We start from the raw sequence: 27,099 nt of genomic DNA, 5'->3' as shown, positions 1-27,099 counted from the left end.
AACTACACCCCCTCCCCACCCCCCATTCAGTATAAGGCAAGATGACCTCCCTCCATATGCCCACCCTGCTAAGGGAAGACAACTTTGGGCAACTGTCTGAGCCTTACTTTTGTCAGTCTTGGCACGAGCCCCTCCCACCCCACTGCCAAGGCAAATTTGTCTTTACAGTGTGGATCCCTTCCCCCGCAGCTAGCAACCTCCTTGTCCAGGATCTCCCACCTCGCCACACTCACCATCCACAACAGATTTGTTTTCTGTGTGACAAGGTAATTATGAGCTTGGGGCCAGGGAGCCCAGGGGCCAGTCTGAAGATGGTCACTTCAATCTGGTTCTCCCTGTTCTGCTCACATTATTGATTTTTTTTGTTTTATTTATTATGATGATTTTTCTGTGTGAACTGACTCTGGTGACATGAGCTATGGAGGTGAGAGGGCAAAAGCAAATTTATTCTTGTCACAATTTAGCTTCTTGAAACCACCCACTTGACTTTTTTTTTTAAGCTGCTAGTTTTAGCATCTTTGCTTACCTGCCTTCATTCACTTCCCTATTTCCCAAAGTTCTTCCAAAGATTCTTCCAGGAATTGGAGCCAGATGTGGCTAGAGGGTGCCATTATACATCAGCAAGCTTTTATTGCATTCCCATTATTGGGCAGTTATTTTCCAGGCTGAGCTCCCCAACTTCTTTCTCAGCCCTTCCCCTGGGGCAGTTCTGAGACAGTCCAAGCTATGGTTTGTGTTTTTTTTTTTTCTTGCAAGAGATTTTCTGGCTGTGAAATGGGCATGAGGAAAACCTGATAAGGGAGCTATCCGAGAGTGAGATTGAGTGGAACCTATTCCAAAAGCACGGAGACCTTCAGGCTACTAACGGCCTCTTCAGGCTACTTCCAGACTTTAGACTGCAAGTGGGAGGGGGCACAGTGATTGCCTGACTGCAGTGGGAGTCAGCTGAGGCCAAGGGCGATTTGTGGGGCCACGTTTCCCCCAGCCTGTTTTCTCTGTGTGTGCCAGGAGAATGAATAAATCATTGTTCAGGGGCGGGATGCAGCTGCCGGGCTCCTCCCCTCGGCACATGCCCCGACTCCAGCCTCTCCATTGAGGGCTGCTGGAGCAGAGCGCTTTATACACCCAGCTCCCCAAATCCTATTGAGGCCTCCCCCTTTGCACGAGCCACCGGCTCCAGGCCCATTCAGCCTGGCCCTTTGTGCTGGAGGTTAAGTGGTTACATGTGGGGGACACCCAGAAAGGACCTGTCAGGCCCTGAAAGGCTGTGCTGATACTGTGCCCTCCTACTGATGAATGGGTGGGTGGAGGAGAGGTGGGCGGCCAGAGGCTGGGGTTGGGGAGAGGGCTGGGGATTATGGAGGCAGCTGCTGGAAGGAGGTGGAACAGATACTCCCTTCTCTCATTGCCCCTACAGATCAGCTTCTATTCCTCACTCTTTCTGCTGTGGGCTCTGGGACCTTGGGTTTGGCCTATCTGGGCTCCTGGTGGAAGAGAGGCAACTTACCACTTGGGTGGATAGAGGAGAAAGCATCTATACTACCTTTCATGCTTCCAGCACCTCCAAAACACCCCTAAGTTTCTCCTTTTTCCCTTCAGGGTCAGAAGAGAGGATGTGGGTGGTGGGGGTGGTCAACAAACCCATCTGCTAGGTTCCTGTGAAGCACTGGATTTGGAACTGCCCCACTGAGATCAACTCTGAATATTCACTGGAAGGACTGATGCTGAAGCTGAATCTCCAGTATTTTGGTCATCTAAATGACTTCACTCTCACTTTTCACTTTCATGCCCTGGAGAAGGAAATGGCAACTCACTCCAGTGTTCTTGCCTGGAGAATCCCAGGGACGGCGGAGCCTGGTGGGCTGCCGTCCATGAGGTCGTACAGAGTCGGACACGACTGAAGCGACTTAGCAGCAATGTGAACAGACGACTCATTGGAAAAGTCCCTGATGCTGGGAAAGATCAAGGGCAGAAGAAGAGGGCTTCAGATGATGAGACAGCTGGATGGCATCACCAATGCAATGAACATGAACTTGGGCAAACTCTGGGAGACAGTGGGGGACAGGGAGGCCTGGCGTGCTGCAGTCCATGGGGTTGTAAAGAGTCAGATACAACTGGTCAACTGAACAACACCACCAACGCTGAGCTTTAAAAGCTTCCTGGGAGGCCTGTCAGGAGCTGTGCAGGGTGGAGGGTTCAGGGTAGGAGAGTTCTCGAACTGGGTATATGACAAAGATTTTGTTAGAAAAGGATGATTCTAAGACTTTTTAAAAAAGCCTCAAAACTTCATATTCGATGTGCTCCCTCCTCATTGTGCAGCTGAGAAAACAGCCATGCGGGGCTGGAGACCGCACTTGTCTTGTGGTGCATGCTCAGGTGTTCAGTTGTATCTAGCTCTTTGCGACCCCACGGACCTCGTGGACCTCCTCTGTGCGTGGAATTCTCCAGGCAACAATACTGGAGTGGGTTGCCATTTCCTCCTTCAGGGGATCATCCCAACCCAGGATCACACCCACGTCTCCTGTGTCTTCTTTACCGACTGAGGCACCAGGGAAGCCCCTGGACATGTCTTACCTAAGGTGATCACACAGCAGTTTTTGGCTAGACTAGAATGGCACTTTGCCTTTAAGAGGTGGTGGAGAAATGAATGAAGAAAACAACTAGGTCACCGGCTTCCTAGGCCTTCCTTTCCTGAGATGAGCTAATTCTGAGGAACTGTTTTTCTACCCGCCTTAAGGGCTCTTTCGTACTTCAAAGGTCCTCCAGGGCTGTGCCTGGCCTTAGGAGCCCAAGTAACAATGTTCATAATCTTAATGTTATTTAACAGTGTTCAAGGCATCTTATCTTTATTTAGCCTAAAAAGGTTAAAATGCTTTGATTTGCCCAAGTTCCCAAAGCCATGTGGGAAGTTAACAGAGAATGTGCGCTCAGGAAAAAAGAAAACAGGTCACAGTGTATTGGGTTGGCCAGAAAGTTCGTTCAGGCTTTTCCACACAGTGTAATGGAAAACCCTGAACGAACTCATTGGCCAGCCTAATAGCTTATCCCCCAAGATTAGATGCCAGTGCTTTATATCGATGTGGAATCTTTGGAGCTTCCTCATCTACCTTCCTGCCATCCACAAGATGAAGCCCAAGGTCCCTGGAATGGTGGTCAAGGCCCTTCACAACTGGGCCAGATTTATCCTTCAGCCTCGTCTCCCGGCTCCATTCACCCCTCAAGCTCCAGCCACACTGACCTCCTCTGTGTTATCTGAACTCACACTCTGCATTCGGTTTCCTCTGCCTTCACTTACTTTCTCTTGGTGAGCTTCGATTTATCCTTCAAGGCCTTCAAATATTACCTCTGTGAAGCCTTTCCTTACCCTCTTTTGGGCTCATTAATTTTGTCTTCCAGCTCTGTTGCAGAATCTGTCACATTGGATAGCCCGCTCTTTTCTATTTCCCTTTCTAAACACAGTGCTGTCCGGGGCCACCACCAGTCCTGATTCTGCATTGATTCATTCCCTGGCACAAAGCAGGTAACTGGGTGCTGACTGTGAGTGAATGGATGGGAAGGGGCAAGGTCCTTGAGACTGAAACACTTTGATCCTATCCATCTCTTTCTTCCAGGAGTACTGACATTGAGAAAGTACCCACCTAGAGAGGAACTCATGTTGATTCTATTACCTGAAGTAGAAATTCCTCTCATGTTCCCTGTCTCCTTGGCTGACATCCCCGGCCCCTTGGGCCTGGATCTGGTTACTCCTTGCTAGACAATCTTAGCTCTGATATCTGTCTGCTCACCAAGATATCGGTTCACTGCCACTGCTGGATCTTCATGATGGGCTGGCCTGCTACAGAGCCCTGTTCAGGCTGGGTCTGTCCATCTCGGGTGATTTCTGTGTCCCTGCAGGTTAAGTCCCTGCAACCTCTGTAGCTGGGTGGACACAGCCACAGACACCCCTTCACCTGGGGAGACTGATTCCCTGGCAGCCTGACCAAGGAAGTCTCTGGTAACTGAAGAACAGACAACTGGTGGTGGTAGTTTAGACTCTCAGTCGTGTCCAACTCTTGCAGCCTCGTGGACTGTAGCCCACCAGGCTCCTCTGTCCATGGGATTTCCCAGGCAAGAATACTGGAGGGGGTTGCCATTTCCTTCTCTGGGGCATCCTCCCCACCCAGGGATTGAACCCACATCTCCTCTATTTCAGACGGATTCTTTACTGCTAAGCCACCAGGGAAGCCCATAACAGACGTCTATGTATCTGCTTTTCTGTAGTCATGGACTCCCCTTCCCTCCTGGAGGGGTTTTTGTTCTCCAGGCTTCCAACTGTCTGAAAATCCTGGAGTTGCCAGGACCACTGTCAGAGCACTTACTTCATTAATTATACACTGTTAGAGTATCCCACCCAACGTGATCCATGGCTAAGGAAAGAGATGCCCTTGGAATTCACTTGTCAGGTATTTTTATTTAGAAATAACCAACTTTATAGAACAATGGAGTGACCAACTGATGACTCAGCTCTGTCCGGTTACTGCATGCTGAGTGTAATAGAGGTCTTAAATAAACAATTGGTATATAATTATTATTTTTTTTGTAGTCAGAATACATAGGAAGAGGTAGAGGTAGGTGTGGCACATTATGTGATTGTACCTAACGACTTTCTCAGAGTCTGCCTCCTGTCTGCAGTTCGGGAGGTTTTAGCATCTAGGGAGGAATGTTTCTAACCAGGGAATGCAAAGATGATTCCTCTGCATTTTGGGCTCCTCATAATACTAGAGGAATAGGAGAAAGGAGGTCACACTGTAGGCTTGACTGATAAGGACTATTAAGGGGAAATAGAGTTGCTACTACTTAATGAAGGCTGAGAGGTACCTGAGTGGGACCCAGGGGACCACACTGTACTCTTGTATTAATCAAGATTCTTTCAATTGCCAGTCAGAGAAATTCCCCTCGAGTCAGGCTTGGAAAAATAAAGGCCTTGTTGCAAGGTATACCAAGGCCTCAGGAAACAAGGACAGGACTATTAACCAGGACTTCTGTCTTTCTGTGTCTGCATGTCACAGACATGCAGACTACTTTCTCCTACAAATAGACTGACTTCTATTTGGCAAGGAATGTGACTGTTGTGGCCCTAGGCTCACATTTTCCTTGCCTTGCCTTCCTTTAATTTTATTTCAGAAATTCCCAGAGAAGGACTCTGACTCACCTAGAGTGGGAGTCGTAATCCTAGGCTCCTCAAACTTCCATGAGATCCACCCAGTTAAAGCTGGAAGAGACCAGGCCCAAAGGAGAGGCAAGAGGAGATTTTCAGGACTCACCAAACAAATAATTAGATAAGGCTGTGACTGTATGACACGGGAGACCTGCATCACTGCAGACCACCAAAGCTCAGAGACTTTACAAGGGAGGATTTGGGTCACATCAGAAGGAAGAAAACTCCAACTGAAGGTAAGGGGAACTTGCAGTAGATAAGGGGAAAGGGTGGCTAGTTAGGCCTCAGTACCTGATGTGGAAATGGGGCTGAGGTCTCTGTGTGTATATTTTTAGCTGGAGGAGTGTCCAAAGATTAGTTACTTCTGCCTTTCCTTTTTATTTCCTCTTCCCTCTTAAAATAAGAATTTTCATAATTATATTTTTTTCTTTTGTATTTCCCTTATTTTGTATATAGGATTTGTTGGTGTGATTTAATTTGCTATTTACTCTCTGGTAACTCAGTTGCATCTGACTCTTTGCCAGCCCATGGACTATACAGCCTGCTAGGCTCCTCTGTCCATGGAATCCTCCAGGCAAGAATACTGGAGTGGGTTGCTATTTCCTTCTCCAGGAGATCTTCCTGATCCAGGGACTAAACCCAGATCTCCTGCATAGTAGGCAGATTCTTTACCATCTGAGCCACCAGAGAACTCTCTAGGCTGCAGAATTCCTCTTTAAAAAAAAAAGCAAAAGAAAGGGGAGCGGGAAAGACAAGGGTACTTTTTGGACTCCAGGGACAGCTTATGGGATTTCAGTTCTCCAACCAGGGATGGAATCTGAACCCTTGGCAGTGAAAGCACAGATCCTGACCACTGGCTGTTGTTGTTCAGTCACCCAGTTGTGTCTGACTCTTCGCGACTCCATGGACTGCAGCACGCCAGTCTTCCCTGTCCCTCACTATCTCCCAAAATTTGCCCAAGTTCATGTCCATTGCATCAGTGATGCCATCCAGCCATCTCATCCTCTGACACGCTCTTCCCCTTCTGCCTTCAATCTTTCCCAACATCAGGGACTTTTCCAATGAGTCTGATGCTGTTCACATCAGATGACCAAAATACTGGAGCTTCATCTTCAGCATCGGTTCTTCCAGTGAATATTCAGGGTTGGTTTCCCTTAAGATTGATTGGTTTGATCTCCTTGCTGTACAGGGACTTTCAAGAGTCTTCTCCAGCACCACAGTTCGAAGGCATCAATTCTTTGGAGCTCTGCCTTCTTTATGGTCCAGCTCTCAGAACCATACAAGACCACCAGGAAGACCACAGCCTTGACTATTCGAACCTTTGTTTGCAGAGTAATGTCTCTGCTTTTCGACACACTGTCTAGGTTTGTCAGAGCTTTCCTGCCAAGAAGCAATCATCTTCTGATTTCATGGCTGCGGTCACCATCCACAGTGACTTCAGAGCCCAAGAAGAGGAAATCTGTCACTGCTTCCACCTTTTCCCCTTCTATTTGCCATGAAGTGATGGGGCCGGATGCCATGATCTTAGTTTTTTAATATTTAGTTTTAAGCCGGCTCTTTCATTCTCCTCCTTTACTGTCCTCCAGAGGCTCCTCAGTTCCTCAACGCTTTCTGCCATTAGCATGGTATCATCCGTATATGTGAGGTTGTTGATATTTCTCCCACTTATCTTGATTTCAGCTCGTAACTCATCCAGCCCGGCATTTCTCATGATGTGCTCAGTATATAAATTAAACAAACAGTGATAGCAGACAGCCCTGCTGCACTGATTTCTCCATCTTGAGCCAATCAGTTGTTCCATACAGGGTTCTAACTGTCGCTTCTTGATGCACATAAGGTTTCTCAGGAGACAGTTAAGATGGTCTGATGTTTCCATCTCTTTAAGAGCTTTCCACAGTTTGTTACGATCCACACAGTCAAAGGCTTTAGCATAGTCAATGAAACAGAGGTAGGTAGATGTTTTTCTGGAATTCCTTTGCTTTCTCTATGATCCAGTGAATGCTGGCAATTTGATCTCTGGTTCCTCTGCCTTTCCAAGGTATTTTTAAACATATTGTGATTGAAAGATGAATCATATTTAATTGGTGGCATGGAGGGGGGAGCATGAGAAAGGTATAAGCAAATTGCTGGGTTTACTCAGTAAAGCTGTGGGTATGGAAGGGACCTCCTGGAAGCTCACTCGCCCTAAAGGCTAAATTTGTCACAAATGTCTTTCTGGGGCTGCCTCTCCCTAAGGGCAGCCAGTGTTTTTTGGTTTTATCATTCAGTTCAGTTCAGTCGCTCAGTCGTGTCCGACTCTTTGCGACCCCATGAATCACAGCACGCCAGGCCTCCCTGTCCATCACCAACTCCCGGAGTTCACTCAAACTCAGGCCCATCAGTTGGTGATGCCATCCAGCCATCTCATTCTTGGTTGTCCCCCTTCTCGTCTCGCCCCCAATCCCTCCCAGCATCAGTCTTTTCCAGTGAATCAACTCTTTGCATGAGGTGGCCAAAGTATTGGAATTTCAGCTTTAGCATCAGTCTAGTCAAGGCTTTGGTTTTTCCAGTGGTCATGTATGGATGTGAGAGTTGGACTGTCAAGAAAGCTGATATCCGAAGAATTGATGCTTTTGAACTGTGGTGTTGGAGAAGACTCTTGAGAGTCCCTTGGACTGCAAGGAGATCCAAACAGTCCATTCTAAAGGAGATCAGTCCTGGGTGTTCATTGGAAGGTTTTATCATTAGAGTCAGCAATTACTCTGTTCATTAAGTGACTTTAATGAAATAAGCACAAAACGAACATATAACTTCAAATTGTGAAGAAAAAAAAAAGCCGTGGGATAATATAATAAGGGAAACTATCTGGCCTAGGAGGTCAGAGAAGATTTACCTGAGAAGAGATCTGAGATATGAGAGGAGAGAGAATTTTAAGCAGAGGGAACAGTGCGGCAGAAAGGAGCGCGAGGCTGCTCAGTTGCAGAACCCAAGGGCAAAGGCTGAAGCCAGAGCGAGAGCAGGATGCTGAGCCCCGCGGCGGCTGCCTTAAGGATTTAAGCGGCAATGCGGAAGCCACTGATAGCTTTTAGGCTGGAGGGTGGTGGTGACACGATCAGATTTTCATTCTGAAAATGTCACTGTGAGGCAAACCGATCGGGGAGACCCAGTGAATGCAGTTGAGAAATTAAACAGGACCTGCAAGGCTGGGTCCGGGCTGCCGGAGGCACGGAGGCGGTTCCGGCGCTCGGACCCGCCAGCGGCTCGGCAGAAAACCGAACCGGCCCACGTGGGCCAGGCCGCCCCGCCCCGCCGCGCTGACGCCGCCCGACTCCGCAGTCCGGGCCTGGGCTGGGCGCAGCGCCCGGGAGCCCGCACCCCACGACCCGACCCGCGGGGACGCCCAGGCCGAGGACCACCCCCCCAGCCCCGAGGGAGCAGTTCCGGCCGCGGGACCTCGCCACCGGAGCCAGCCGGGCGGGGCGGCGCCTCCAGGCCGTGAGTCGGGGCCGGAGCGGGCGGGTTTGGACCCCAGCCGCGAGGGGCGGGGGTCGCTGCCTCTGCACAGCTGCCTTTTGCCGGTGGAAGAGGGGCGGGGATTAGGGGAGGATGGTCTGGATCCTCTGTCTCCTGGGGATGGCATCCCTCTCCCGCGAGTCTGGGCAGGAAGAGAAGCCGCCTCCGCTCATCTTACCACCCCCCGACCTTCACCATCCCCGCCCCACCGCACCCACCCCCGACACATTGCGGATTAGCTTGGAGAGAAGCCTGATGCCAGGGTGTCTCGGTTCCCATTCTACCTTCCCTGAGAACCCCTTGATCCTTAGCACCACCCCCACCTCTTTCCAGCTTGCTTCACGGCCCCGCCCAAGTTTAGAAAAAAGAAAACGTTTGGGCGGGGACGTTCTCCAGGCACCTTGCTTAACGGCGGGATGGAGTCTGTAGGTTACCAAGGGACTGCCCCTACACTGTTGCCCCCAGGACTTCTTCCCAGTACTGTACTGGATGTGGGGAGGGTCCCTGCCACATTCACTGACACTCCCCTTTACTCTTACCGATTCCGTTTTTCTAATCCTAGTAATTTATGGTCAGTAGAAACTTCTTGTCAATTTAAATCCAGATTTGGGGAGAAGTTGGTTATTGGGAAGGAAAGAATAATGTGGTGTGTCCTCTCTCCAGGGTCTCAGGATGGAGCAAGATAGAGGCAGGGACCCGGGATAGTAATAAACATGGAAGAAAGGGGTGAGGTCAGAAGAGAGGCTTGTCAGTGGGAGAAAGGCTTCCTCACTGGGCAGAGGAGGGAACCCAACCCAACTCTTCCAGGCCTGAGCTGTCAGCAGCCCAGATCCAACTGCCCTACTCACTCACTCAGCAAGCATGTACTGCCACCTGCTCTGCGCCAGGTTCTGTGCTGGCTCCTGAATATGGTGGAGATTTATAGAGAGGAATTCCATGTCCAGTAGGGGGGCCAGTAGGCTGCTATTACAAGATAGAGGAAATAAAAACAAGTTGAATAGACATTTACTGACCATCAGCTATGTGCCAGGGACAAGAAACAAACAGGCATAAGACAGCATGTATCCAAGCAGTGAGGATCCAGAGGAAGGCACAGTTAACTGTGTGTGTGTATAGGGGCAGTGGGGAGAATGCCAGGATGGTTTCAGGAAGGTGGGGATATTAGGGCCGAATCTTAGCATGCAAAGACTTCCCTTGTGGCTCAGCTGGTAAAGAATCTGCCTTCAGTGCAGGAGACCTGGGTTCAATCCCTGGGTTGGGAAGATCCCCTGGAGAAGGGAAAGGGTGCCCATTCCAGTATTCTGGCCAGGAGAATTCCATGGACTGTATAGTCCATAGGGTCACAAAGAGTCGGACAGGACTGAGCAGCTTTCACTTCACTTAGCATACGAAAAGGAATCTGCTGGTGGAGAAGGGAAGAGCTGGGAGGGAAGGGGAGAGGAAGGATATGTTGGGCCAAGGGGATTGTGGGAGGAGAATAATGGTGTGTTCTGAGATCTCTGAGCAGTTTGGGATGGTGGGAGGGGTTGAGAGTGGTAAGAGACAGGTCTGAAGCAGTGAGCAGGGGCCAGCCTCTTAGGCCAGGAAGAGATTTAGCAGAAGGTTAGGGCAGGAGCCATGACAAGTTTACATTTTTAATTAGAGGCAGAGAGGTCAGTGAAAAAGTCCTAGCAGTCAGTAATCCAGGTTAGAAATGGCCCAAACCAAGAGAAAGGGGAGATGTATGCACATGCGCACGTGTATGTGTGCGCCGCAGTTTCCAGTCGGTGTGACTGGAGAGTGTGCCTGCTTTGCTGAGGACACTGAATAGGGAGAGCAGGGCAGGCTCTGTAGAATCTGAGGAGCCTACGGTTGGTTGCAGGATTCGGTAGCAGTTGGATCTGACTCTGACAGATCCGAGAGTCACCAACACATGGTAGTTCTTGAACTTCCAGCAGAAGATGAGGTCATCTGGGGAGAAGTGCCTACAAGGAGAGGACAGCTTGCCTCAGGGCTGAGGGAGAACCCTGTGAGGAGGCTGAGAATCGGCAGTCAGGGAGGGAAGACGACGACCACCAAGGGAGGGGTTCACAGAGTCAAGGCAAAGGAGCAGCCTTGTGGCTGTTGCTAGGTTCTCTCGACTTCAGGCACCCCACCCTCACCTGCCCTGACTCATTCTTCTGCTTCCCCTTTACAGACCAGATGTTCGCCATCCAGCCAGGGGTAGCTGAGGGGGGTCAATTCCTGGGGGGCCCACCTCCTGGAGTATGTCCACCCGAACTTCAACCAGACAGCAACTCCAACTTCATGACGAGTGCCAAGGATGCCAATGAGAATTGGCACGGGATGCCAGGCCAAGTGGAGCCCGTACTAATGACGAGCTCCTCCGAGTTGCCCTCTGACAACCAGGATTTCCAGGCTCCTGGACTCCCTGAGGGAGAGATCCGCAGCCCACCGGAGGGGGCAGAGATTCCTGGAGCTGGGCCTGAGAAGACGGGTGGTGCCAGCACAGTCTGCTCCCCGCTGGAGGACAATGGCTATGCCAGCAGCTCCCTGAGCGTTGACAGCCCTAGCTGCAGCCCTGAGTCTGCCTGTGGGACCCCTCCCGGCCCTCCAAACCACCTTCTGCCCTCGGTGGCCCAGGCCGTGCAGCAGCTGCAGGCTCAAGAGCGCTACAAAGAGCAGGAGAAGGAGAAGCACCATGTGCACTTGGTGATGTACCGTCGCCTGGCCCTGCTCCAGTGGATCCGGGGCCTGCAGCACCAGTTGGTTGACCAGCAGGCCCGTCTGCAGGAGAGCTTTGACACCATTCTAGACAACCGGAAGGAGCTTATCCGCTGTCTCCAACAAAGGGCAGTACCATCCAGGCCCCAGGCCCAAGACTAAGGGTGTCTCTGTACAGAGGTGCAAGGGTTTATGTATATATTTGCAGACATGTGTGTGGTTATGCACAGGAAAGTACAGATCATTTGCTGGTATAAGTGCAGGGAAGCATATGTCAGTGCTAACATGTAGGCAGATGTGCACAGGCCACGTGTGAATCTGCACCTGTGCATCAGTATGTGTGGTGTTATGTGTGAGTATGTACATATGTGTATGTATAGTATGTATGTTGTTGTTTAGTTGCTAAGTCATGTCCTACTTTTTTGTGACCCTGTGGACTGTAGCATACCAGGCTCCTGTGTCCATGGGATTTCCCAGGTAAGAATATTGGAGTGGGTTGCATTTCCTTCTCCCAGGGATCTTCCTGACCCAGGGATTGAACCTATGTCTCCTGCATTGGCAGGTGGGTTCTGTACCATATGAGCCACCAGGGAAGCCCATGGTATATATGTAGGAGGAAGTAACTTTGTATATGCATGCATGGATGGGTACCCTATGGTGTGTATCTATGTGCATGAGTGAAGATAGATATGCAAAAGATATGTGTTTACATATGAGTGAGTTTGAGTGTGCAGATTTCTGGTGGGTATTTGTGAATGAGCCCTCGTGTGTACAGCCTATGTGTAGGGGTACATTGTGCATGGGATATGCATATTAGGAGCATGTATGTTCAATTGTATATGTAGGGCATCCATCCGTACCTTATGTTACCCGTGGTCTACACTAGCCTTTTGTCTCTACAGGGTCCCACTGCTCCCTGGAGAAAGGGCTAGCCTGCTCTCATTTATCTGAAGGTTGTGGTTGATCCATTCTCTTGGAATTTCTCAGGCTAACTCTCTTGATCCCTCACCTTCACTCCTCCCAGACCTTGCTCTGCTAAGGCTGTTGTCCCTGATGGTGGATTTGCTGCTCTGGCCTACCATGGCTTTTTGGCTGCTATTTTGCCAGGGCAATTGGTGGAGAAATGCTATCAGGGAAGAGAGCTAGGATGGTGATTGACACCATGGCAGGCATGGAGGAGAGATCAGAGAAGATAGGGGACCATCCTGCTTGAACTCTGCCATTGGGCACATGGGAGATGGAGATGGAAGATGACAATGGCAGAACCCTGAGAAGACTGGGAGAATAGGAATTCTAAAACACCAGTTCCAAACAAATCACACCCCTCTACTGTAGAGCAACTGTTGAAAGCCTTATTGACTTAAACTTCTGATGAAAAGGAATCTGTGTTGATATGTCATATGTCAATTATCCCTCAATAAAAAAAAAAAAGAAAAGGAATATGTGCTTTCTAAGCTTGCAAGGAATGGAAAGGTGTTATAAGGCTGTTGGGGAAAACCTTACTTCCTTCTCTGTGTTTCTACTTGCTGTGCCTTTCTGGTTTTCGCAACACTGGATGTCAAATTAATTTGGTCTGTGTCCCTGAAATCAGACTGTCTGGGCCAGGAGGAGTCACAGTTCAGCCTTCCAGAGTGGGCAGTGGGCAGTGTCAGTCCAGCTCCTGGAAGCTCTTAGGATGCTGGGCCATACCCCCTTATGTCACTGCATGGGGCTGATGGGCTCCAGCAGAGGCTCTGTGAGGTGGAGAGCAGGTGAGTTCTAGGGAGAATCAAGGCCTTGGTAGCTGAGCTCCCTGCTTTGCTTTTGTGAGCCAAGAGGATACAAGATCCTGATGGGTGAGCAGTGACCTGGAGATCACTGACGTTGCCTCTGGCCCTCGTCTCCCCATCTGCAAAATGTGTGGGTGAACAGGTGAAAGGTATAGGGAGTGAGGCTGAAGCTATGGCCCTGGGGACTCTTGTGTGGTAAGTGTGAACCTGGCCTCTGGACCAAAACCAGGACAAATAAACTGAGGCAAAGAAATGCATTTCTTGGGTTTGTGTTACCTGTTATCAGGTGGCCTCTTTTCCACACTGTCTGAGCTCCTCTTTTGAGCGGGGTTCTGGGCTTGGAGCCGGGGCGGGTGGATGGAAGGAAGACACTGGGAGGAGGAATTCAGTCTGCTCTGGCTGGCAGTCTCGAGGAGGGTTATGGAGAGGTGGGTGTGGAGGAATCTCTCCTCAGGGGCCTCTCAGTCCAACAGGGGAGACTTTTGCTTCTGCCCAAGAGATTGTCCTTGTCCTAAGGCACCTTTAGGCCTAAAAAGGAGGGGTGTCAATTGTGAGGGACACATGCATGCCCCACATTCATACAAGCATGCTCACATATTCAAATCTGCCCTAGGGACACCACTTCCCTGAAGGAGGTGGAAGCCTGACTGTAAAAGATTGAGTTAGGGTCCTTAGATGGTTCTGACACAGATGTAATTATAAAACACGTACATGATTTCAGATATTTGTGGATGCCAATCTAGATAAGATCTTCTATTTTACATGGGTTTGTATGATAAGTTATTAATTCATTTCTCTAAAATCCAGTACTTTTATAAAGTACTAAAAATTCAAAAATTCAGAAGTTATATAAAGAAAGTATATTGCAGTTGACCCTTGAACAATGCAGGGGTTGAGAGCACCAAACCCCCACAGTGTCGAAACTCTGTGTGTAACTTAGAGTCAGCCCTCCATATTTGCGGTCCCTCCATATTCATGGTTCTGCGTCCTTGGAGTCAACCAACTGTGAATCACGTAGTACAGTAATATTTATTACTGAAAAAAATCTACATTTAAGTGGATCCACACAGTTCAAACCTGTGTTGTTGAAGAGTCACCTGTAGTTATCTACTGCATAACAAATTACCCTAAAACTCAGTGACTTCAAACAATGCACATTTGTTGTCTCACCATTTCTGTAGGTCAGGACCCTCTCACCAGGCTACAGTCAAGATATCAGTCCAACGTCCACGGTCTACTTTGTTGGGAGCATTCAGTTCCGGGAAGATTGTTGCCTGGGGGTCGCCTTTAATTCCTGGCTGTGTGGGCCATGGCAGCTTGCTTCATCAAGGCGTGCAAGCCAAGAAAGAAACGAGTACTAGCAAGACAGAAGCCTCAATTTTCTGCAACCTAATCACCGAAGTGAAGTCCCTCAACGTTGCCAGATTCTATTGGTTAAAGACAAGTTGCTTAAGGGGGAATCTCACACAAGGCTCTGAGTACTGGGAGGTGGAGATCACCAGAACCATCTTACAGACTGTCTGCTTCCCAGGTGGCTCAGTGGTAAAGAACCTGCCTGCCAATACAGGAGGTGTGCATTTGATCTCTGGGTTGGGAAGATCTCCTGGAGAAGGGAATGGCAACCCACTCCAGTATTCTTGCCTAGAAATTTCCATGGTGAAAATTTCCATGGAGAGAAGCCTGGTGGGTTCTAGTCCATGAGGCTGCAAGAGTTGGACATGACTGAGCATATACACGACTCAAGCAAGGACTGTAACCCTCTGGGGATGTGTTGGCCTGTCTCTACAGGCCTCACCACAAACCCAGTGTTAGTGTTTCCTCCTAAACACAGTATAAACAGGAAGCAGAGACAGGAAAGCAATGACATCTCTGAACGTATGATCTAGGAAGACTTCCTGGAGGAAGAAGAGCCTAGCGAATGAGTGGAAGTTGAGACAACAGAGAATAGTGATTCCTAGGGCAGACTGGACCCAAATGTCTTGGATCCTCCAGTTACTAGCTCTGCCTCACTTTTTTCAACTGCGAAATGAGTCAATTCGGGCTTTTCTTATAGCATTATTTGAGAGTTCAGTAAGTTTACACATGTATAGCGCTTAGAACCGAGCCTGGCACAGAGGAACGAATCCATAAATGTTAGCCTTGTTCATGGACTGGGAGAGAATGAGGAGGCCATCGGAGCCAGGAGATGCAGCTGGGCAGTTATGTTGTGTGTTGTGGTTGTTTAGTCACTAAGTCATGTCTGACTCTTTGTGACCCAATGGACTATAGCCCCCAGGCTCCTCTGTCCATGATTTCCCAGGCAGGAATACTGCAGTGGGTTGCCATTTCCTTCTCCATGGGATCTTACCCACCCAGGGATCAAACCTACCTTTCCAGCTTTGACAGGTGGGTTCTTTACCACCGAGCCACCAGGGGCACTGCGTGTAGTGCTATATATTAAAAACCATTACTAAAGGGCCTTGAATTCCAGATTTATGAGTTTAATGGGATGCTGGTGGTGAGAGGAGGAGCATGAGATGGGAGTGTTGCAAACCAGACCTCAGATCCACACTCAAACACATGCCCACACCCACCAGGCACCCACAGACACAGGGGCACTAGACCCCAGGCCTATGCATGCGCACACACAGACACACGCACGCATGTACTCACTCACTCCTGGACACAGACCCACACGTGTCCTTCCTCCTCCTTCCCCCACCCTTCTGAAAAGAAAACTGCACCCAGCCTGGCGGGGAAGGGGTGAGTGCGGGAGGTGCGGGGTGGCGGAGTGAGGGGTGAGGAGGCGGGAATTCTGCACCGGTCAGACCTCTGACTCTCCCAGCCCCAGCACGGGGCAGCCAAAAACGTGTCTGCTCCTCTTCTCTAGGCCGAAGGCTTCCCTAGCCAAACCTTATCCTTCCCCGATTCTCCCCCAAAACCGCTAGGCTCAGAAGCAGTGGGTCCTTCAATAGCCCCATTCTCTTTGATCACCTGTAAATTTGAGATGAGACTTGCCAGCGGGAGGAGGGAGGAGGCTCTTGGAAAAGGGGGATCGTCGTACTAAGGTCAGGGCCAGGGGAGGGGCTAGGTCCCCGCGGATGAAAAAGGGTCTGGGCCGTGGGAGGGGGCGATCCCAGGGGCTCCTGCCCTGGGGGGCCGAGCCCCAGCCCTACCATGGGGCGCGAGGTGGAGCTCGCGAGCTCCGCGCTGGGGAGGAGGGTGAGGGCCGGAGGACTGCGTTCAGCGGGTGTTCAGCGGTCCCCGGGCGGGGCTCGGCCCCCGAAAGGCACAGACAAAGGGGCAGCCTCCCCGGACCCCCGCGCCGCCCCGAGCCGGGGACCCAGCACAAAGCGGGGGGCGGGAGGAGCCGAGTACACCCCACGCGCCGGCGCGCACGGGACTGTTGATCCGCACGATTGGGAGCGACGTTTCCTGCGCCTAATCCCAACAAGCATGAAAACGGCTCGAGCGGCCCGCCAGCAGGCCCTTTGTCCCGGCCCCTCGCGGGGCAGCTGCAGCCGGGCTCCCGCCCTGCTTTTGTGTCTCCTCCCCCGCGCCCCTCTCCGCCCTCCCCACCTCAGCTGCCCCAGGGCCGCAAGCCTCCCAGGGCTCTCGCCTCGGGCACTTGGGCTGCACAAAGAGGGGCAGCGCCCCTAATCTGGGGGAGGAGGAGGATTAACCCTAGGGTCTGCAGGGAGGGACTGTGGAGAGAAGAGAGGGGGCTGCAGTGCGCCGGTGATGTGGCCTGCCAGTGGGACTGGAGCCATGGCTGACACAGTTGAGCGAGTGCAAGTTAGCGGGCTGGAGGGGCGTTACTCCTGCTTCTTGGACTCCTCTGGTCCAACATTCAGCGTTCAGACAACTCTCAGGAAAGAAAATCCCTAGACCTTGATGGGTTGCCGTGGGACCTCCTCTCTCTACACTCCTCCCAGGATCGCCTCCACTCTGTGCCTTGGCCTCTGCCCTTCGTCTGGACTCCAGCAGGGCCTCTGCCTCCAACTGCCCCCTGGACAGCTCCACCCAGAGGACCCACAGCCCCTCAAACCTCCCATGTCCAAAACTGAGTTCATCTACCCCTTCCCACAAGCCTGCTCACCCCACTCAGTCGTCTGGGGTGTGAGCCTTGGCCCTCCTGGTCACTCCTGACACCCATCACCAGGTCCTGTCCCTTCCACCTCGCAAACACTTCTCCAGCCTATGCCTTCCTGTCCACTCCAACTTTCCCACCTTGGTTCAGGCCACCATCATCTCAGGTGGCGCTAATGGTAAAGAACCTGCTTGCCAATGCAAGAGATGTGGGTTCGATCCCTGGGTTTGGAATATCCCTTGGAGAAAGGCATGGCAACCCACTGCAGTTTCTTGCATGGAGAATCCCATGGACACAGGAGCCTGGTGGGCTACAGTCCATGGGGTCTTGCAGAGTCAGACACGACTGAAGCGACTTACCATGCATGCATGCAGGCATCTCTCACCTGGACAACTGGAAGGGCTCCTGGTCTTCTCCCTCTGTCCCCTTCACGATGCTCTAGTGTGGGGCTTCCATCTGATTCCTCAAACTTATGACTCTTCCAAGGCTCTCCAATGGCTCAGCTTGCTTAGCTGGAAATGCAAGACCTTCTCTGACTGCTTCCTGTATCCCCACTGGCCTGATCTTTCCCCAGGGTCTAGAGTTCTCACGTTACTGTCTAGTTCACAAAGACCTGCCTCAAGAGCCTTCCTGGAGATTTTCCCCATGAAATCTCTGAGTAGCCTTGCCCCTCACAGAACCATCCTTCAGAGCCCCAAGGTCCAGGGAACTATAGGGCAGTGGGAAGGCAGACCTTCCAGAGGCGGTGCGTGCTGGCCCAGCCTTGCCCACACTATGCCTCCCCAACACAGGACAGCAGATTTCCCTGGTGGATGTGGCCCCACCCTTCCACGGGCTTCCTCAGGTCTTTGAGGCCTCTGAGGCCACTCCAGGTGCATGAATCTTCACGGTTGCTAGCCACCTTTGTTCTAGATCTCTCAGGATGGACCACATACCCAAAGGGCTCAGAATCACACTTTGCAAGCATGTCTGAGTCACACTGTTCCTGTCTCCACTGTCACCAGACACCTCCTCCCAGGAATCTACTTCCAAGGTGCTCAAGTCCTCGTCTTAGTCATAGACAAGAAAACCCTATATCCAACAGATATTTGTTACTGTCTACCATGTACCAGACCTTCTGATAGGCAGTGGTGACCTAGATGAATCGGACACAGTCCCCGCCCACCGGAGCTTCACAGTCAATTTCTGGAGACCCAGACATGGGTAATAAGAGTGCAGTGTGATAAATGCTAATACAAGTCTGTCCATGGTTCTACGGAAGCACTTTCTAGAATATGTTCCAATGGGTAGGAAGTAAAAGATTTCCAAGTTCAAAGGGGATGATCAGGAGAGTGTTCAAGGAGGAGCTGATGTGGAGGATGTGACTGGGAGGATGAGTAAAAGCAGGCGAGGAAGACAGCATCCTAGGCAAAGTGAAAGAGGACTTGCCCTGGGGAGCCAAGAAGCAGGAGCCTCCGAGAGTTCAGAAGCCGGGCACTGTCCCAGAAACAGTCTCTCTGAGCCAGCAACCACAATGAGGAGTGAGGCTTTACCTATACAACTGTTGTGAATGCTTGCTGTCCTGGGGTTTGGCCTGAGACATCACATCACTTCCTGGGGTGCTGGGGAGTATAATAAAGTCAGTAAAGTATCCCACTTATCTGTGAACCACGCAAGCCTCTGTCTTCAGGTACACCCAGAACCTTCACAGTTTGAGAGAGTCTAAAGGAGGAATGAGTACAGGCTGGGAGTCCCAGAAGTCAGTCCTCTGAAGAAAGGGCTTCCGCTCCAGTTCATTGGGCTTCATTATGGGAGCCAACAAGACTTCCTTAAAAGACCCTCCCTAATTAATATCAACTAAACTTGTTTCTGCGGGAATCATGCAGCATTGGGTCAGTCCAGAACATGCAGGTGTACACAGATGTATATGTGTGTGTCAAAACCCTGTGAAGAAGACCAGATCTTCTTTCCTCTGGTGCATCTGGTGGGTTTCAATGCCATACTCCATTCCCCTCCCTTGATTTTATTCCTACTTGCATCTGTGTGCTATTCTTGTCCCTGTAGCCAGCTCTGCTTCTTCCCATTCTCAACATCATCTTTCCTAACTCACTTCTCTATTTCAGTACAAATGATCTTCCTAACAGCATCAGCAATAAGAGAAGGAAGAGGAGAAGGCAGAGGGTAGTCGGAGAAGAGTGCCCTCTCAGATCGCTACTTTTGCATCAGGGCAGCCACTGTTCTTGGTGCTTTATCTGTGTTAACTCACCTAATCCTTAGAAGAAAGATACTATGATCATCCTCAAATTTGTGGATGAAGAAACTGAGGCCCAAGTTGTTGTCCAACTTGCCTAAATTCACATAATTGGCAGGAGGCAGAGCCAGGATTCAAGCCTGGCAGTCTGGCTGCAGAATCAATTCTCTAACCACCTCAAAGTCCACAACTATTCCCTGCTGCTGCTGCTGCTGCTGCTAAGTCACTTCAGTCATGTCCGACTCTGTGCAACCCCAGAGACGGCAGCCCACCAGGCTCCCCCGTCCCTCGGATTCTCCAGGCAAGAACACTGGAGTGGGTTGTCATTTTCTTCCCTACCTGCCTTTATAAGCATCTTCATTTCCACCTACCCAACCCTATTCCATCCCAATCTCATTCTTATTACCATCCTTTCCTGCACATATTATCCCCCTCCCACTTACTCCATGCCCAATTTCACCCCCATTCGTTACCACCATCATCACCACCCAACCTTTGAATCTTCCCCATTCCTATGCCCTTCCTCTTCCTTCCACCCCTTATAAAATTGGCTTTAGAGTCTTTTTTTTTTTTTTAAATACTTATTTGGCTGTGTCAGGCCTTAGTTATGGCACACATCATATGGGACCTTTCGTTGTGGCATGCAGGCTCGGTATTTGCTCTCCAGCACATGGGCTCAGTGATCGAGGCTGGGGAATGAACCTGCCTCTCTGGCATTGCAAGGTGGATTCTTAACCACTGGACCACCAGGGAAGTCACTAGATTCTCCTTCAAGTTCACTAGCCTTGTGAACTGGAGAAGGCAATGGCACCCCACTCCAGTACTCTTGACTGGAAAATCCCATGGACGGAGGAGCCTGGTAGGCTGCAGTCCATGGGGTCGCTAAGAGTCGGACATGACTGAGCGACTTCACTTTCCCTTTTCCCTTTCATGCACTGGAGAAGGAAATGGCAACCCACTCCAGTGTTCTTGCCTGGAGAATCCCAGGGACATGGGAGCCTGGTGGGCTGCCATCTGTGGGGTCGCACAGAGTCGGACACGACTAAAGCGACTTAGCAGCAGCAGCAGCAGCAGCCTTGTGAACAAGAGATAAATTCACTTAAATTTTTGGAGCCTTAGTTTCCTCTTCTGTTCAAAAGGGGTAAGAAAGCAAGTACCATCTACTTTATAGGCTTGCTGTGAATATTAAATAATGCTCTTGAAGTTGCTTTGTAAATTGCAGAATATTTTATACCCCAGTGTGGTGGTGTTCTGTTAACTTGCTTTGGTATTATTTTTTGCCCCTTCTAGAAGCAAATGTTTTAATATCAGTAATTGACCATTTGTTTTCTAAAGAGTGAAATTTTTATGCTGTTTTGAAACTAATTTTAATGGAGGCTACTGAAATGGTAATCTTTATTGTTTGTGATTATTAATAATTTAAGAAAAATAGAAGTAAATGTTGCTTTATTAACCAGGTTGGGAATATGTTTCATGGGACGTCCTACAAATGAAATGGTTGTGAATGAGGGTGCTGTAGGACTCGATGGGAAGGAGGGCAGATGGGAATAAAGAATGGGAAAGAGGATGGGGAAGTGGATGTGAACAAGGTAGGATAAAGAGCCTGGAAGGGATACAGATGAGAAAAGGACGATTAAGCTGTACTGAGACTTCCTATGTGCCATTTTACTCTCAATATAACCCCAGGAAACAGTTTCTCTATTATCCTATTTTATAGGTGAAAAAAACAAAGTTTCTTCAGGTGGGTTCCATTTCTGGCAGGACAGATATAATTATTTCTCTTCTCACATTCCACCTCACAACTCGGGCCAGAAGGAAACATGGTTAGAGACTCCTTGCCTGAGAAACAGGTTTATCTGTGCCCACAAAGGGTCGACTAAGCTAGGGAGCATCCCCATGACCCACCTAAGAGTAAGTTCTGTGGAACTAAGCAAGAAGTGGGAATTTGCCACTGGGATGGAAAGGGGAGGAGACATGATAGCAGGTGTCTGCTTCAGGCTGCAGCTTTACAGGTAAAGCTCCAGATGTCTGCTTCCTCCTCCATATGGGAAAACCAAGGCAAGAGAAGGCTCTACTTCTTCTGATTCCTTGTGCCTAGAGTGCCTGAAATCCTCATACAGCCTGCCAGGACTCACAAATCCCCTCACCTCTGAATTCAATTCGTTCCTACTCCCAAAATTCACCCAGATAGGAGCAAAATCTTCTAGGTTGATTTCCTGATTTCCCACCCCAACTTGTCTCAGGTACAACCACCACCTTGATCTCCTTTTATATGAGACCCTCAGATACTCCCCTAATTATTACTGAGATCTAGTTTGTACGTGTGCATGTACATGTGTATTTTGGGAACAGGGGTCAGAATGGCTACAAGCTCATCTAACAGATGAGGAGCCTGAGGCAGGGAAAGAGAAGGGAGATGTTGCTGACTCACCTAGAGATGACAAATTATCTTGTGGAGTCTTCTAGTACCTTGTTTCTTCACAATAGTTAACATTTTTCAAATCAATTCCAGTTCTGTTATTTGGCTATGGAGTAAGTGCAGCCAACCCTACCTTTCAGTGCAGAGTGAAGTGAAGTCGCTCAGTCGTGTCCGACTCTTTGCGACCCCGTGGACTGTAGCCTACCAGGCTTCTCTGTCCATGGGATTCTCCAGGCAAGAATACTAGAGTGGGCTGCCGTTTCCTCCTCCAGGGGATCTTCCCGACCCAGGGATCGAACCCGGGTCTCCCGCATTGGAGGCAGACGCTTTAACCTCTGAGCCACCCGGGAAGCCCTTCAGTGCAGAAACTATAGTCAAAGTCAAGCAGCGTTAACTAACCTTGGGAGTTATCTGAGTACTTTACTTAGTGAGGCAAGAATGACTAGAGTTACCTTGCCTTATGAACTTTGCCCACAGAAGGATAATTACCCTCAGGAGTCCTTTACTAAATTTGCAACCTATGCCACTGCTCCCCACTGTAATACTATCCCCTTACATGTGATCAGAGTTTGATAGTTTACAGAACTTTTCCCTCTATTTTCCCATAGCTTTCTCATGACTACAGTGGGAGGTAAGCGATGGCAAGCCTTTTTATAGAAGAGGAAATAGGCACTCACAGAGGTTAAGTGACTTGCATAGAGTTGAAGAGCTTGCAATGGAGCCAGGACCCTACTCTTTCAACTAAAACTCAGCTGCCCAGCTCTTACCCAGGTCTGCTTTGATTCCCAGGGCAGCAATGTGGCAGGACTTCAAGAATGTGTGCAGGGAGGGTTGCTGCCTCAGTGGGAATGCCTTGGCATTTGGATAATTCTTTGAGTCAGACTGTCCTAGGCAATGCGGGGTCCCAATTTAGCATCCTTATTCCCGAGACAGGAGATACCAGTAGGACTGTTCTGTTCTGTTCTGTTGCTCAGTCGTGTCCGACTCTTTGCGACCCCGTGGACTGTAGCCTACCAGGCTTCTCCATCCATGGGATTCTCCAGGCAAGAATACTGGAGTGGGCTACCGTTTCCTTCTCCAGGGGATCTTCCCGACCCAGGGATCGAACCCCGGTCTCCCACATTGGAGGCAGACGCTTTATCCTCTGAGCCACCAGGGAAGCCCCTACCTAATTATTGGGTCAAATGTGGATCAGTGGTAAAAAATTCGCCTACCAATGCAGGAGATACAGGTTTGATCCCTGGGTCGAGAAGATCCCCTGGAGGAGGAAAAGGCAGCCCACTCTAGTATTCTTGCCTGGAAAATTCCATGGTCAGAGGAGCCTCACGGGCTACAGTCCATGGGGCTGTGAAGAGTCGGACACGACTGAGCACACACATACACATATTTCTAAAGGCCTCCCACTCCTCTCTCCTCCCTGCCGCTGGGAAACACAGGTCTGTGGCCTCAGCTTTCTCAGTTTTGGACACTGGTCCTCTTTCTATTGTCTAGCCCCTGCCGTTCTTCTTTTCTCCCAGGGCAGTTTCAGGACATGCTTCTCTTGGACCCTATCAGCTAGAAAGCATCAAGTTACTGAAACTTGAGCCCCCATGCCTCTGAGGCTTAAGGAGTGAACTGAAAGTCGCTCAGTCACCTCAGAGTCTTTGCGACCCCATGGACTGTAGGCCGCCACGCTCCTCTGTCCATGGGATTCTCCAGGCAAGAATACTGGAGTGGGTTGCCATTCCCTTCACCAAGGGATCTTCCCAACCCAGGCTTCAAACCCGTGTCTCCTGCATTGCAGGCAGACTCTTTAGGACTGAGACGCCAGGGAAGCTGATGCTTAAGGAGGCTGTTCCTTTAAGAAGGCTGGTTCTCAGGACTAACAGGGGAGCGGGTACTAGGAGGGATGTGGCGGATGGGGCAGGGCGGTTGGTAGAGTAGGGAGAGGACCCCATCCCCGCCCCCTGCAGGCCTCACCTAATCGCCACTCTCTGCGTTATTACCCGCCTAACGCAGCGTGCTTTTAAATAAAATATGCAAAGATTTCCCTCTCAAATTATCTCCCCGGGCAAGCTAGCTCAACTCTAGCTTGTTAATAGAAAAAATGCAAATAGGTTCTCCCACCTCGCTCCCTCAGCCCCTAGGCCCTGGACAGCTCGTGTGATTCCTTCTTTCGGGGAATTTCTGTTTCCATTGAAGCCAATCTTTAGGAGAATGGGAGAGCTTTTCCCAGGTGCCGTTCGAAGGGAGAATCTTGGAGCGGAGGGAACAGCTCAGGTAGGAGTCTGAGGAAATCACTGTGCTATGGGGCTTGCCTCTTTCTGAGCCTCCTTTACCTCATCTGCGATCTCAGTCAGTCCTTCACTGGGCTGCTGGTGAGGCTGAAAGGAGGCAAAGCCAGTGGGCTGGTGCAGGGTAGGTGCACCTTTCCAGTTTAAACCTGCTGTGCTTGGAGGATACCAGGGTGGAGAAGACAGGCCCAGCTTCTGTCCTCAAGAAGCTTACAGCATAGCAGGAAAAATAACCCAGACCACTTAAAATTCGAAAAGCAGTTATAAGACATCTTAATCAAGCAATCAAAATTAGCGTCAAAGTAGGGAGACAAATGGATATCCACCTCCTAATATGGACCCAATCCTAGGAAGCATTCCTGCCTAAGATGCAGGATCTGAGGGATGAAGAACCAAGGAGGAAACCATCAGACAGACCTAAATTCAAGGTCAGGCTCAGCTGGCAGGGACTTCTTAGAAATAGCAATGTTACGAAAGAAGAATGAACTGTTCCGGGTTAAATGGGCTAAAGAGACAAGCCAACTAAATGCAGAGCGTCATCCTGGATCATTTACTGGCTTTAGAGAAGGACAGTGTCTGTGAAGCACATCACTGGGACGTTTAGTAAAATGTGAATATGGATTGTCTTATGCACATTTTATTGTATCTATTTACATTTCCTGAAATGGTCATCAAATTAGGGTTTCATAAAAGAGTATCCTTGTTTGGGGGAAATATATGTAGAAATGTATATGGGTAAAAGCTTGTATTTACAACTTAATGTCAGATGGTTCAGCAACTACTGTGGCAAAATGTTAACAACTGGGGAATCAGGTGAGAAATTTAGGGTTGTTCATTGACTTATTCCTGCAAATTTTCTGTAGGTTTGAAAATTTTCAAAATAAAACACTGAAAAAAGAAAAAATATAATTGGCTTTTTAAAAGTATGATAATGATATTGTAGTTGTGATATTTAAAGTTCTTATCTTTTAGGGACACTTGATACATAAAACATTTTCAGATACAATAAAATGATTTGTACTATTTGCTTAACAATAATACAGGAGGAGGGATGTAGTGAGGAATTCAGGTGAAACCAGATCCGTGTGCACTGATGACTGAAGTTGCGTGATGGGAAAGTTCTCTCTTTTTTTCTTGCATCTGAATTTCTATAATTAAAAAAGTATTGTTTTTGAGAAAAGCAGTTACAAGAAATACGATGAGTGTCAGAAGGAAAGTATGGGTCTGGCAGGGGAGCCCAGTCCAGTTGGAGGGGTTTGAAAAGTGAAAGTTGCTTAGTCGTGTCTGATTCTTTGTGACCCCATGGAATTCTGGAGTGGGTAGCCATTCCCTTCTCCAGCGGATCTTCCCAACGCAGGGATCAAACCCAGGTCTCCCACATTGCAGGCAGATTCTTCACCAGCTAAGCCACCAGGGAAGCCCAGTTTGGAGAGGTTTAGAGCAGGTTTTCTAGAAGAGAAGAGTGTTTAAGCAGAGATTTAGAGCGAGTGGGGCCAAAGTAAGGAAGAGTTCTCTAGGCCAATGGTCCAAAAGGTAGGAGAGTGAGATGCAGTGCGGTGGAGTTCATAAGATCCAGGTGGAGATGAGAGGCCAGCTGGGGAGTGGAGATGGAGCTAATGAGGACCTTGCAGTCCACCTAACGCATTGGTATTTTATCCTGAGAGCAATGGAGAGCTTTCAGCAGGGAAGTGACAGGATCAGATCTGCATCTGGTGCTTTGTGGGCCAATAGGAAGGTACCAGGCTGGGGACCGCTGTAAACTCCTGTCCTGTGAATGGCATCCAAATCACTTCCCTCCCCCGAGCCTGCCTGACCCTCCCTTCCCAACTAAGGGATGGAACTTCTGTGCCAGGTTTCAAATCTGGGACTAGCCCATCCCCAAAGCCCTACAGCTCTCATCCCATCTCCAATTCCCATTTCCTCCATCATCATATGGAAGCTGTATGGCTGATGGTTAAGGGTTCAGATTCTGGAGCTGAATTGCCTGGAGTCAAATTCCACCTCTTCCCCTTACTAGCTGATGACCTTGGACAGACTTCTTTAACTTCCTCATGTATAAAATAGGGATGATAATATTATTACTTATGTCACAGGGAAGTTGTGAGGATTCAATGCATTGATACATACTAAGAGCTTAGAACAGTGCCTGACCTGTAAGAAGGACTCAATAAGTCTACTCTGAAATAGGTGAGGGAGATTAAGAGGCAGAAACTTCAAGTCATAAGATAAATGAGTCATGAGTATGAACTGTATATTGTGCAGAATACAGTCAATAATTATGTGATATCTTTGTACGGTAACAGATGGTAACTAGACTTATCATGGTGATCATTTTTGAAATGTATAGAAAGAGCAAATGACTATGTTATGTAGCAGCAGCCAACACTGTTGTAGGTCAATTATCCTTTAAAAACAAACTAACTAGTAGGAAAAGATCAGGTTTTTCGTTACCAGAGGAGAGAGAGTGAGAATTGAATGAAGGTAGTCAAAATGTAAAAGTTATGCGGTAAATAAATACCAGGGATGTAATGAACAACATGACAAATATAGTTAACACTGCTGTATGAAAGTTATTAAGAGAGTAAGGCCTAAGAGTTCTCATGACAAAGACATTTTTTTCTGTTTCTTTTATTTTGTATCTATGTGAGATGGTGGATCATGTGTGGATCATGACATACTGTGGAAAGCTCTTAGAGAGATGGGAATACCAGTCTTATCTGTTTCCTGAGAAACCTGTATGCGGGTCAAGAAGCAACAGTTAGAACGCTGTATGGAACCACTGATCAGTTCAAGATGGAGAAAGGAGTACGACAGGGCTGTCTGCTGTCACCCTGATTGTTTAATTCATATGCTGAGCATATCATGAGAAATGCCAGGCTGGATGAGTTACAAGCTGAAATCAAGATAGGTGGAAGAAACATCAACAACCTCAGATAGGTGGATGATA

The 27,099-nt window shown here is 49.2% G+C and overlaps 1 protein-coding gene across 1 annotated transcript; it reads left to right on the top strand.

Annotated features, from left to right (window-relative positions):
• The first annotated feature begins 8,461 nt into the window (after nucleotides 1-8,461).
• Nucleotides 8,462-15,612, top strand: C4H1orf216 (chromosome 4 C1orf216 homolog). Its single transcript, XM_055403484.2, has 2 exons — nucleotides 8,462-8,671; nucleotides 10,866-15,612. Exon 2 carries the CDS (start codon nucleotides 10,871-10,873, stop codon nucleotides 11,552-11,554), a length of 684 nt encoding a protein of 227 aa, XP_055259459.2. The 5' UTR covers nucleotides 8,462-8,671; nucleotides 10,866-10,870; the 3' UTR covers nucleotides 11,555-15,612.
• Nucleotides 15,613-27,099: the final 11,487 nt, after the last annotated feature.

The sequence above is a fragment of the Moschus berezovskii genome, chromosome 4, assembly GCF_049115385.1.
Source record: "Moschus berezovskii isolate FMDL1 chromosome 4, NW_MosBer_1.0, whole genome shotgun sequence".
Lineage (NCBI taxonomy): Eukaryota > Metazoa > Chordata > Mammalia > Artiodactyla > Moschidae > Moschus > Moschus berezovskii.
This window is presented reverse-complemented; position numbering and strand designations above follow the sequence as displayed.

Coding starts and splice junctions, on each gene's coding strand:
- C4H1orf216 (XM_055403484.2), top strand. CDS start 10,871: ATGTTCGCCATCCAGCCAGGGGTAGCTGAGGGGGGTCAATTCCTGGGG.